The sequence below is a fragment of the Dermacentor silvarum genome, unplaced genomic scaffold (assembly GCF_013339745.2).
Source record: "Dermacentor silvarum isolate Dsil-2018 unplaced genomic scaffold, BIME_Dsil_1.4 Seq988, whole genome shotgun sequence".
Lineage (NCBI taxonomy): Eukaryota > Metazoa > Arthropoda > Arachnida > Ixodida > Ixodidae > Dermacentor > Dermacentor silvarum.
This window is the reverse complement of record NW_023607061.1, coordinates 24,072-36,729: the sequence shown is the minus strand read 5'-3', so window position 1 is coordinate 36,729 and position 12,658 is coordinate 24,072. Positions and strand designations below refer to the sequence as shown.

The 12,658-nt window shown below is 49.6% G+C and overlaps 1 protein-coding gene across 1 annotated transcript in view; it reads left to right on the top strand.

The window, feature by feature from the left end:
• Nucleotides 1-11,693, top strand: part of LOC119435888 (staphylococcal nuclease domain-containing protein 1-like) — a 32,598-nt gene extending 20,905 nt beyond the window's left edge. The window contains exons 7-8 of the mRNA XM_037702586.2: nucleotides 5,611-5,859; nucleotides 10,561-11,693. Coding sequence (XP_037558514.1) covers nucleotides 5,611-5,859; nucleotides 10,561-10,626 — 315 coding nt within the window. The 3' untranslated portion in view covers nucleotides 10,627-11,693. The remainder of the gene's footprint in view (nucleotides 1-5,610; nucleotides 5,860-10,560) is intronic.
• The last annotated feature ends 965 nt before the right edge of the window (nucleotides 11,694-12,658 follow it).

The window sequence follows — 12,658 nt, the reverse complement described above, 5'->3', positions numbered from 1 at the left end:
GGCGGATGACACGCCAGTGCGCGTTGCAATGGGTCCGTTCCTGGTTAAGGACGGCGCCCTTGCGCTCTTCAGCGACGCAGTGTGCCCGAAGGCCTCGCGTGGACGGATATTCCAACAGCGCAGCTCAGTAGAGCAGCGGGACCAGCGAGGCGAGAAGGCCCGCATCGGGTCGGGCATCACCTCAAAATACTTTCACTCTCAACTCACGCTTTTTCGTGGCTAAGTAACAGTGTGTCAGCTGAACAGCCAAGGAAGCCGTTCTTTCTGAAAAGGTCCCGAAGTGGCGATTGTTACGCTCAGGACCGTTCAAATACTAGCTGAGGCGACGACGTGTCAGGTTTTCTCAGCGCATGCTCCGCCCAGACAAGTGTCGCCTAGCAACGGCGGCACATCTCTTCCTTCTTTCACCTTCCTTTCTGCACGCCTCTTTCGCTGCTGTATTCTGCGGCCGTACTAACTACGCCGCTACACGCGCGGAGAAATGTAACCTCCGTACTCTCGGGGTTGCCCACACGTTCGCACTTGGTACTTTCCGGGCGGTGTCATTTACGCGCACTTGCGCTTTGAAATTGTTCACGTGTCCACCTTGAGTGGGACAGTGTGGTGTCCACGGCAAAGAATGTGAAAAACAAACAAGCTCTGGAGGTGACATGGAGCTTCCTTTTTGCCGGTGGTTTTCTCGGAGTCAGTGTCTCTTTTGAGTGCATCACTCTTGTTACACGGTGCTTCAGGTGGTGCGTGGGGCCGGAATCTCGCAAATAGCAACAGCACAGCCCGAGAGCCAACAGCGACGTCTTCGTGGTTAGCTCATATGGGGACAACTTATGAACTGATGGGTTAATGGGCGGAATGGTTAATTTTGGGGCTTTCACTATAACAACTTTTTAAAATAACGAACTGTTTACCGTTGTCCCCTGAAGTTCGTTATATCGATATTTCACTGTAGAACCCCCATTGATACATTCCTCGCTGCTGCGTTTTCATGGCTCCTACGTCGCGTTTTCGCGGTCCCGACCTAAATCCTACATTGATTTCCATGTAATAATATCCCCTTGATAGGTCACCAATCTAATTTTCCTGCATTGTATGTTGTGTTTTAATGTGGCGGTCACGTAAATTTAGCGGTGCAGCCAGTTGTACTTTGCAACAAATGACCGGTGCGTTGCAACAAGCGCCCGGCATGTTTCAGATACGGCGTGGCCGCGCGGCCACTGTATCTGAGATGTGTTCGTGTTTACCTGTGTGCGCGTGACACTGTGCTTGTTAATTTAGTTAGTAAGCGAATGTTTACAAGTTTATACGGCCGATAAAACTACCACCCTTACTTCGTACAGCTGTCTACTAATTTGCTATCGCAATCGTTGCTTCACCTTTCGAGTGAAACTGCAACTTTTTGCGGTCCCTTGAAAAACATATCCAGGACACGGATGGTATCCGCGTGTGTTTTTTTCTTGCCCAAATCAGCAATTGCCTTCTGAAAGGCGTAACAGCGCGCACATGTGATCTCACGAATGTTTTCGCATGCCACTGAACGCCTCAGCACGTCGAGTGCAGGGAACGTTTTAGCTGTCGTGGCTGCTGCAGCGGTCCTTGTTGTCTTCCTCGCTGGTCAAAGCATCTGGCTGTAATGTGGTCCGGTCCACTCGAGGGGGGTACCAATGAGAGATTGCACAGCCGCGTGACGTAGCCGGTTGCTTGGCAACTACGGATCCCGCCAAGATCACGCAATGCCGGCTTGTCTGTGCCGGTCTCTCCGCTGGCTCGGCCGCCGCGCTGTTGCTCGCGCATTCGTATGATCAGCAGCAGCGGCAACGCGTTCAGAACAGCCAATTTTTTTAGTACAGTAAAATCTCGTTACAAGAGACATGGTTATAAGAGACATTTGAAAATGGTTTGGTTGGTTTTCCCTACGTTCATCATGTTAACATCGCATACAAGAGACATGATTACAAGAGAGACTCTGTTACTAAGGGCAACCTTTTTAGGTCCCTAGAGTAAGTTCTTCGCTGTTTAGAAGAGACACAACCCAGACACGGATCTTCCATCCAACCCAGGACGGAAGATCCTATGGAAAACTGCCCTGATGATAAAAGCTTGGGCCTGCATCCAAGAGACCGCAGACGTTCCAGAATCTTTCAAGTTTGTGTCTGCAGATGAGGACCTCGTATGCTCTGAAGAGCTTACAGATGATGCAATCCTCGCGCAAGGAAATGGTGCATGTGCTCTAGATGATGAACCAGAGGAGGAGGACGATGTCGAGGACATTGCAGGGCAGAAAGTGTTGGTAGTTGAGGCTGACGAACATCTAAAAGCACTTCAAAGGTATTGTGAGCAACAGGAAGGCTTGCAAAGGGAAGTGCTTTACCTCCAGAAGTTGGGAAGGAAGCTAATACAATCTGCAGTCACTAAAAAAGAAACTCCTATGAATGACTTCTTTAAGCAATCCTGAGCAGTTTCCTGTAGATGTGTTCAAACACACTTTGATGCTGGTGGTGTAATAAAGTGATCTAGTCTGACTACTCAGTGTCTTTAGGATGTTTGGTTACAAGAGATGTTTTCCAGGTCCCTTGAGTGTCTTTTGTAACGAGGTTTTACTTTGTGAGCAGTGTATGTCGCCCGCAGAATGTTACGAATTCGTATCACACCGAAATTCGTACCAGCTGTGGTTGTATCACCGGGGTTTTACTGTATGAGGATGACCAAAATTTCGGACACCTTACAGCACGTCATGCGATAATTTGTTGGACTCTGACTGCACAGCTGTGTGCTAATTTGGCTACCGAGTCGAGCAGAAATAGGCATATTTTCATTTTGATACGTTGCCAGCAGGGTCGTTGGCCTTGTCGCCGGCGCCTCTAAACCAAAACTAGGAAAGCCCAGTCGATCTAGTAGTCTCCGTCCGCGCCCAAACCGCAGTACTAGCCAAGCCAAGCCACGAAGTCGTAATGGCTGCATTTGTTATTTGTGTGATTTGTCATGCGAGTTCTATTCCACTGTTATCATCTACCGTTGCTGGCTGATCCTGATGACAGTGCGGTCGGAGCATTTTTCTGACCACTGACGAAGCGTGAAAAGGAATACAGTAGCCGACGGATTTTTCGGACTCCAAAAATTAGGACTTGTTGGATATTCCGGACTTCATAGATGCACCATCAGGATTCCCATAGAGCTAATGCATTTTCGCGACCGATTTTTCGGACGAATCTAGGTGCCAATGTTTGATTTTCCGGACTAAATCGCTCGCTCCGAGCCACTCTTCCCGATCTTGGGGGCCGCCATGTTGGATTTTCCGCTGGCTTGGCCGGGCTTGGCTTCCAGTGCCCCTCTGTATAGCCTTCAAGATTAGTACACGCATGCTATTCTCCCGTCTCTGAGGCCATGCCAGCTCTTCCTTGGCCGACAAAACATTCCAAAAAGCGGCACTTTCGTTGGGTTTTTTTTTTTTTTTTAGGTCAGCTCAGCACCATCATCATAATCACTTCAGCGGAATCCGTTTTTTTCTTTTTTTTTTTTTAAAGTTAGGTTGCGCCGTACGTGCGGGTGAAAGCTTGCGAGGGTCAGCCGGCAACCGAAATTTAATCTCGCGCACGCGGGAGAGGAAGGCGCCCGGAGGCGCAGGCGCGCGGACTTCGTTCGCTCGCGGGTCACGGGGAGAAGGCGACGGAGACGGTGGGGAGTTGCGTTCAGCTCTTGCGGCTGCTTCCGACGGAGCTGCCCCGCAGGCACCGTATCTTGAAAGTGATCTGCGATGGGTACAAAGGGCGTGCGCCGAGTGCCAGTAGCTTGGTATGCGCTGTGTGTGTGTTTTTTTTTGTTTTTTTTTCTTTCGCATTGAAGCGAGAGAATAGACAGCGCGAAGGTCAATTTACCTGCGGTCATCGAGCGAGATGTGTTCATGTAACCTGTGCGCGCGTGACACCGTGCTTTTTTAGTTAGTAAGCGCATATTTACAACTTTATACGGCCAATAAAACTAACATCCTTACTTCGTATCGCTGTCTATTAATTTGCTATCGCAATCGATGCTCCGCCTTTTGGGCGAAACTGCGACATCTTGCCTGAATTTTTTTCTTTGGGAGGGGGGGGGGGGCGAGTTTTTCGGACTGCTCGATTTTTCGGACTATTTTTCAGTCCCCGCGAAGTCCGGAAAATCGGTCGGCTACTGTAGCACAAAAGGCATACATTGCTAGGAAATCGCGACCGCGGACTGTCGAGGCCAAAGGCGAGCAGATGTGCATGTAGCAATGCAATGGCAATGTTGGGCCGTATTCTCAATGACTTTTGCAATATTTAGCGTGAGCAGTGCCAGACATGTCAAGAGGCAGTAGCGTTTCCGCACTGTGATGAGATAGCATGCTTGGCACAATACCATCGCTCGTAGACACTGATGCATCTTTCACTAGTCACACAATATTGAAGGTATCCCCAAAAGTGATGTTCCGAGAATACGCCATGGCTTATTTTTTTGGCCACTTCTACAATAGTCACTTATTGTCTGCCAAATCCAGTGTTTCGGACTCTCAATTATTTAGATGTCTTGGGGCTTGCTGTCGAGTCCGAATTATTGGTCGGCGACCGTAGAATCTTGTCTAGCGATTGAACAATTCATTACTGCAAGCTTCTCAGTCGCTTCATATTTCTAACGAGTGTGTACCCGTCAGAAATATGACTTAGCTTGTGGGTTCTCACGTAGCATACCTTGCTTTCACTATGGCCACGCATCCCTGGGGCCGTCTTCTGTTCATTTTTAATTCTTCTGGCTCTTTGTCATTCGTCCCAATGTCACTCGGAGGCCACCGCATCACCGCCTTACCTACGATCGCACTCTCAGCCAAACACATAATAAAAACAAAAAAATTAAATGGAATGCGTGAAACCTATTTAAAATATCAAAATAAGTTCTAAGTTTATTACAATGCCATGCATGTTAAAACATTTTGTCATCTCATTGACACCTAAAAATTCTTTTTTCTTTTTCTGAAAATAATTTGCTCTGAAGATACTCAATCTCCATTAAAAAAATGTGATCCTGGGGAGAAATTAAATGTGACCCCTCAAAGGGTTTTAAAAGGTCCAAGAGGCGGCTGCCATGACTGACATGTGGACAGCATCGGTGACGGCAGATGCATAGGCCATGCCCACGAGGGTTGGTTGTGTCCCACTTTTGTCAGCCAAGTGTAACAAATAAGGAGCTTGAGGGTTGTTTATCTAATGACAGCATGCGTTATTTCAATATCGTGGTGGAACAGGAAACATAGCCTTAGAGATGGGGGCACGAGCTTGCTAACACAGGCCTCCTAGAGGCAGGTGGCAGCTGAAGGAACGGCACAGCCCCATGCCAGCGCACAGCAAACTGTGCATTTCTGATCACTTCTGACAGCCCACGGATCTCTCCAAGTCTTGTCAGGGCTGCCATCATTTGCTGTCATAAAAAAAAGGAATCTTCTAATGACAGGCTCATTAGAAACAAGGGATCTGAATAGATCCTAAAATGTCAAGCTCTGTGTGTTTTTTGACATTGTTCAGTGCACTGTTGTGCTAATCGTGTCATTTGCCGAGTGGCCTAGGGGGCGTTAGTGAACGGCTGCTTGCCTTTTTGTGCTGTTTGCAGCCCGAGCAGGCCCAGGACGCAGTGCAGGCGTTCCAGGAGGAAGTGTCGGGTGAGCCGCAGCTGCAGCTCAACGTGGAGTACCGCGTGGGCGGCCAGGAGTACGTCACGCTGCTCAACTCATCGGGCAACGACGTTGGCAAGACTCTGCTGCAGGAGGGCTGGGTCTTGCTGGAGGAGCGCCGCGACCGGCACCTCCAGGAGCTGCTCCAGGAGTACACGGCTGCCAGGGACTCGGCTAAGGCCAAGAGGGTTGGTCATCATCCTCTCTCGTTTACCAGTGCCAGGCTCAATTCACAGTGTGTGCAGAGTTGTCGAAACCCTGTTTTCAAATGCTTTTGTGTGCATGCACGTCTTTCATGCAATCTGTAAACGTAGACAGTGTATGCCAGTTTGGTATACAGCACAGACCACTTGTAGCGTAATTCGATGGAGTCTCGAATTTTCGCACTATAAGCGGTGTACCGCTCTTTAACCGAAACATTTTTCAACGGCTCTGCACATGCAAAATAGGTAGACCTGTTTTGCATGTAGACTTGAACAGGTAGACCAGGAACCGATTCATACGACTGGGATGTGCCCTTACTTTCCTTGGAGAGGTCGTTCCTCCGTTTTCTATGTTCCACACAGCCACTGCGAAGCATTTCGGTGACTCTGCACCAAACCATAACCTTGACCGCGGGCTACCGACGAGATAGCGCTGATTAGGCAGGGCTGTTGGGCCGCATGCCGTCGTGGGAAGCTCACCCTTGATACGTGTTTGTATCCGTAGATGAATACACATTGATCTGGCGCGAGATCACACGCACAGTGCATGTGAAGCCGGGTTCGTGGACTATCAGCTGGCAACTACTGCAGGCGCATATAGAAAAAGTTTGTATGTGCGAGTATCGGCAGGGATGACGAAATCTCGCATGTGGATAACATTCCAAGCTGATGAATTTGTGCAACAAGTGCAAACTGACACCGTCGTAGAGTCAAGATCGAATGCGCAATATCTGCACTTCGTGACAATGCGCATCGTGACGAGCAAAGATGAAGCGCACTCATGGCCTCCACCCTATTTTCCGTGGTGCTGGAGTTGTAAAATACAAGAAAATAATTTTATCGTTGAAATTTATTTCTTCAACCTTAGTATACTTACGGCGATGCATTGCGCATGCTTCACTGCGTAACACCGCTGTATTGCAGCGAAGCTTACTTTTGGGAATTGCCATTATTCAACGCTTAATGCTTGTCGTGCTTTCTGCACTTCGAAGCCATCGGCGAGGATGATAAAGGCAGAATTGGCACCATTGCTGACAGCAGTGAATTCTTTCAATCTGGCAGAAAACTGGCAGAAATCTGGCAGAAAACTTCGAAGCAGCTAGGCCTAGCGTTACCACGGTGGCTACGGCTTCCTGCAGATAGGCTTGCGAGAGTGCTGGTTCTAGGCTGCGAGGTAATCAAAATAGCAGCAGTGGTGACTTCGATTAATGCTGTTTTGGACCTGGGTCGCGGCAGAAAGTATGGAAACACGGACGGCGAAAGGTTCTAGCATTCAAAATGTCAGATGTCATTATACGTTGGCTCTATGGTGGTGCCGCGATGGCGTCTGAAAAATTGGTCGTTGACTGTATAAGCGGTTACTCTAAAGGGGTCTGAGCTCTAGATCCCTCGCGACAGGATTGATGTTGCCGGTCTCCTTCCTAGTGTGTTCTGTTTGGTGTGCATCACACCACAGTGAACCATTTGTGAGCATTTACTTTCATAAAAACAGGATCAAAAGCACTGGCACTTGCATTTGAGATCGTGTCCAAAACAAAGCTTCAGTGCATACCGCGCCTACTGCTAGTGGCTGACGTCACATGGTGACCTGTATGCATGATCGAAATGGTTCACCAATGAATGCTAGGCTGCCTATTTGTTTGCCTGTAGTGTTGCAATGATTTTCGAGGCCAAGGTAACCATAATATTGTTCTGTGTAATACAATACTGCGTGTCAACTCTGGAGGGGTATTCACACGAAGGTGAAATTTGTTCTGAGCTCTGCAGGACTTGACTCGGTCTGCGGCTATTTCATTGAGATGGGTAACGCGGAGGTTTGAGAGGTGTCAGTGTAGCCAGATGAATTCAGCTGGCACAGGTGGGAGAGTGCGATATACCACCAGATTTTTCCACTGCGTGAATGCCCCTTGAAACAGCATGTGTTGGTTGCCAGAAAATGGCTGTTGGCTGCCCTGTGCAGTGCCGATGCAATAATAATAATAACTTTATTGCAATGGAAAAGATTTGAAGGAGGGATGGTCAGAGCCTCTCAGTCCAGGGCCCCACTGGCCTCTGCCACCTGCCTGACCTGGCTAATTAAGGACTTTTGTCTTGCCAGGTCGGAGCGGGCGAGCTGTACCTCCCACTGTTCCATTGTGTTACTGGTATTTGGCCTGTGAGGGTGCTTAGTGCACTCCCAGGTTATATGTTCAGTAGAACCTCGTTCATACATTTTCAAAAAATATGCGAAAAATAAACGTACGATCCGGAAAAACGTACAATCCGAATCTAGTAAAAATTGAAGCTGACAAGCGCATATTGAGGTGCAAGGGTAGAAAACATTTATTTCTTGCAAAACATAGTTACAGTAGAATCTCGGTAATTCGAACTGACGCCGTGGTCCTGTCAAAGTTATGTGTATTCCAATGGGCGAGAATGCTCGGTAATTTGAATGCGAAAGCATTTGCGACGGTTAATTCGAACATTACCGCGCACCGACAATGCTCTCAGCAGCATGCCGAATCACGTGGCGGCGCCTCCGACTGGCATTGCTTTGACACCGTCATAAAGCAAAAGCTTAGGAGAGACCCCTCAATGCCGCGCGAAAAAATAAAAAAGAAACAAATACTGCGGCGAAAATTTCCTCTCTCAAATGGCAAGGTTGCCGTTCCTGCGTCGCGCCGGAACATGCGTGTACGTGCCGACGTCTCAGCCAACGCTGCGGCTGCGGCGCAGAGAGAAGCAATGCGGAGGCCCAGTCCGGCCACCGAAACGGCCCACGCCGGCCAATGCTCGCTTCAACGGTAGAAAACGAAACTTCGGGGAGCGGGCTAAGCTGGCGCCGGCACGGCGGCAGGCGCGCACCAAGACAGTCGAAGGTGAGGGAGCTACGAGGAAGTTGAGAGGGAGGGCGAGGGTAGCCACCGAAGCGATGGGGTTGCCGAGGCCAAATGCACTTCCCTGCCGCCCTCCTCCCTCACCTTCGACGGTCTCGCCGTGCCGGCACCGCCCTCTCCCTGAAATTTTGCTCACTACTGTTATCGGGATGCAAGAGAGAGAGAGATTGTGGTTGTGAAGAGGAAGAGGCGCTATCGGGATGCGAGCGTTGGCCAGCGTGGGCAGTTTCGTGGCCCTCGCTCGCTATGTGCTTGCGTGCCTCGATATTTCGCGACTCCCACCATTCATACGTAGCGCTATGGTGCACAAATATGTCAAAAATAAGTCCTTCGTTTACTTCGAACCAATTTTCGGGCCCCTCCGAGTTCGAATTATCGAGATTCAACTGTATTGTCTGCTGGTGCGTCACACCTTTGGACAGGAACAACTCCTTTTGCACACATTGCAGACCCTTGTCCGCATTTTCGTTGTCTTTCGTGCGAAAGAAGCTTTGTAAGGCTTCCAGGTCAGCATGGGCTTCGGTGAAGGTAGCCGGTGGGCTCAAACCTACGTTCTCGCCGCCGTCTTCAGGCGCCTCGTCCCCCACCACCTCCGCTACGATCTCGGCGAGTCGTAGCACAGCGCGCGCGGCATCCGCTGCTTAGTAGTTCGCGTAAGCGAGGGGCGAGGTAGCGCAAAGGTCAGTTCGCTCGCTGCTGCTGCCACGCTTCGTCACTTCGGGCGAACGAGCAATGCAGAGAAGTAGCGGAGGGGAAGGGGGGGGGGAGGAATTGAGCACTGCAGAGAAGCCGCGCGGCGGCCGTCTGCCACTTAGCGCTTCACAAGCACCTGAGAGCGATCTTTTTGCACACCTGAATGATAATTTTTTGCTGCAGAACGTATCATACGACTGCAGTTTGCCGCAATGCTGCATGTCGCTGCCGAATAATTGTATTTTCCGGGAACGTATTAACCAGAACGTATTAACACATTCCTCTATGGGGTTATGTTTATTTTTCGTAATTGCCAACGTAGGAGCCGGGTAATCGTATTAAGCGGGAACATATCAGCGAGGTATTAGGATAGGTATGCCACCGCACCAAGGACAGTTGGCCCTATAACGAGTGGTATACATGGTGTTTAGCATTTTTAAATGGGGGAATACCCAGGTCTGTATTTTATGCCAATCGGCGGCCTCTTCCCCGCTAAGTTGTGGGTGAGGCGGCGGGCATTTTCTGCAAACTCCGCGCTGATGAGCAAAGATGTCTTTGGCATTTAAATTGTTGGAATTTTGTGACGGATAGTGCAAGTTGTTGGGGTAGAAGAGGACGCCGTCGCTCGGTTAGTAAACCCTCGAGCTAACGCATTAGCCTTTTCGTTCCCTTGTACCCCCGCGTGGCCCGGGCACCAGAGTAGGCGATGACGGTGGTTGAAGGATTTGGGGATTATTGCGAGGCCAGCTGCAGTCACGTGCCCATTGAGAAACTTGCAACATGTCTCCTGGGAGTCCGTGACCACGATCGAGTCCCTTTGCGAACGCTCCGCGTGAGCGAGTGCGATCACCACTGCTAATATTTTTGCCGAGGTGGGGGATCCTGCCATGGCCGTTGCGGTTATTTGCTGCTGGCAGATCACGTTAACGACTGCCAGGGCGTACCTCCTTTGGTAGCGCTGCCCGGTTGCCTCTGTATACACAGCTGCATCTGTGTAGTATGTGTTGTACCTATGGTTATTAAAGTACGTTGATTGAATGTGTTGTGCGCGTGCTTAGAGAAAAATGTATTCAGGCATGCTTGTGCTCACTGTGTTTCCATCATCTCCCTCGCGCAGCTGAACCTCTGGTGCTACGGCGACGTAACGGAGGACGACTCCAAGGAGTTTGGCTGGGGCCGCTGAGGAGGACCTGTCGCCGCAAAGTCAACTTCTGCCTTGTGCACGCACACACCTCAGGCCCGTGGTGTGGGTGGGTTGGGGAGGGGGAGAGGGGTTCAGGTTGTTGTTGGTGGTGGAGGAGTGAGGAGCAGCTCTCCGCCCGTTGTCAAGGAGGTCCGTCGCGGCGGAGGCGGGGCACTCCGGCTGAAGCACGGGGGAGAGAGGGGTGCAGCCTCCTCGCCTCATTTTATCGTGAAGACTCTCGAGAACACTCGCCCGGGAGGGGAGGTGCACTGCTCGCCATGCTCGACATGTGTTTGTCTCGCTCTTAGTTTTTTTTTTTGTCTTGCATCACTCAAATGTCGGGCAGTGTGCCAGCCGTTATTACCCCCTTGTACAGAGAGCTTGGGATTGTTAAGCACAGAACTCTCGCCACCCGTAGAAGTCGCACTTGCTCTCATTACATCTCTTTACACAATGTGGAGCAAAAGGCTTCCAGATGATGTAATCAATATCACGTTAATGCATCGTTGAGTGCGTGGTGGTCTCCCGATCTTTGCAGATTTCATGGAACAGCCTGGACACAAAGCGTACAACAGGATTGGCTGAGTGTCCCGGCTGTACCAGACAGCGTCGCTGGACAGTCTGCTTTGTTGGCTAATATATACATGCAAGTATGACATAAGTGGCAGTGACTTATTTAGTCTTTTCGGCGCTGGCTTTTGATTGGCTCATGGGCTTCCTCCTTGAACCATCTACGAAGCGCCAGTTTTGGAGCAAGTATTTTTTTTCTAGTAGTCTGGTAAAAATCACTCCTCCTCTTGCTCTGTTTTAGTATGCCTTGAAAAGGCCCGACCTCACATGGCGCGGTCTCCACAGTGAAAAAGCGGCTTTTGACATTAAAGAAATGGCTGCCCTATGAGCGGTACAGACGGTTATATTACGATGCCTGTCTCTTCTTTTTCATAGATTTTTTTAATATTATGATTGTTGTTGTCATTCGCGCATATATTGGTTGAACTTATACCTGACAATGAAACATTGCCCCCTCTTTTTCTTTCTTTTTTTTGTAATAAAGGAGTTGACTTTGATGCTGTATTATTGGTATGAGCTTTTCTTTCTCTTGCTCGTCTCTTTCCTCTGCTAAAGGAAAAATTCACAACCAGGAGCTGATGTGATACAATCGTATACCTGCCAACGCTCCCGAATTGTCCGGGATCCTCCCGGATTTTTCTCGCATCTCCCGATTGTACGGACGCCACCTCAAATCTCCCGAAAAGTCGCCGCCACTTTTTTTTATGGCCTGTAATATAACCATGCAGAAAAGCGGCGTGGGAGCAGTTCGTCCCCCGCATGCACTGTCAATCGTGGTAGCGGCCGCCGGCACTACCACTATGGTGGCTGCCACCACGAACGCGAGCAGCCGACGGGCGGTGCCATATTGAATTTTCCGGATTGGCTCGTCTGAGGCTGGGTCGAGCGTTTTTAGCAATCCATTCGTTATATGACTATGAGTGCGCTAGGTTTCAGTTGGCTTTGTCAGGTTGTCGAGTGAAGTGTGAATGCCGAACTTCACTTCGCGGCGGCCGCATTTTGATGGAGGCAAAATGCAAAAACGCCCGTGTGCTTCCGTTGTAGTACACGTTGAAGAACCCCAGATGGTCAAAATTATTCCGGAGCCCTCCACTACGGCGTGCCTCATAATCGGACCTGGTTTTGGCACATAAAACCCAGAATGAAAGAAGACTTTGTTTCCCTGAGTTTAGTTGGAACGATCTATGGCAATTTCGAAAGCCAAGAATAAGTATCGCATTTACCGGTCTATAACTCGCACCTTTGTATAAACGCACCCCACTCAAAACGGCAGTTTCACAGAAAAAGTCGCACCTGTGTATAAGACGCAGCTGTTCGTTTGGTAAGCGATTAAAAAAAAATTGCAGTGACGTTTCACTCCGTGAACATGGGTCACGCGCAAGCGTATGAGTACTCCAGGCGCATTTCTGCTGTCGTGGCTGCCGCGATGTACTGTATAGACCTTTTCGCTGTTTACAAACAT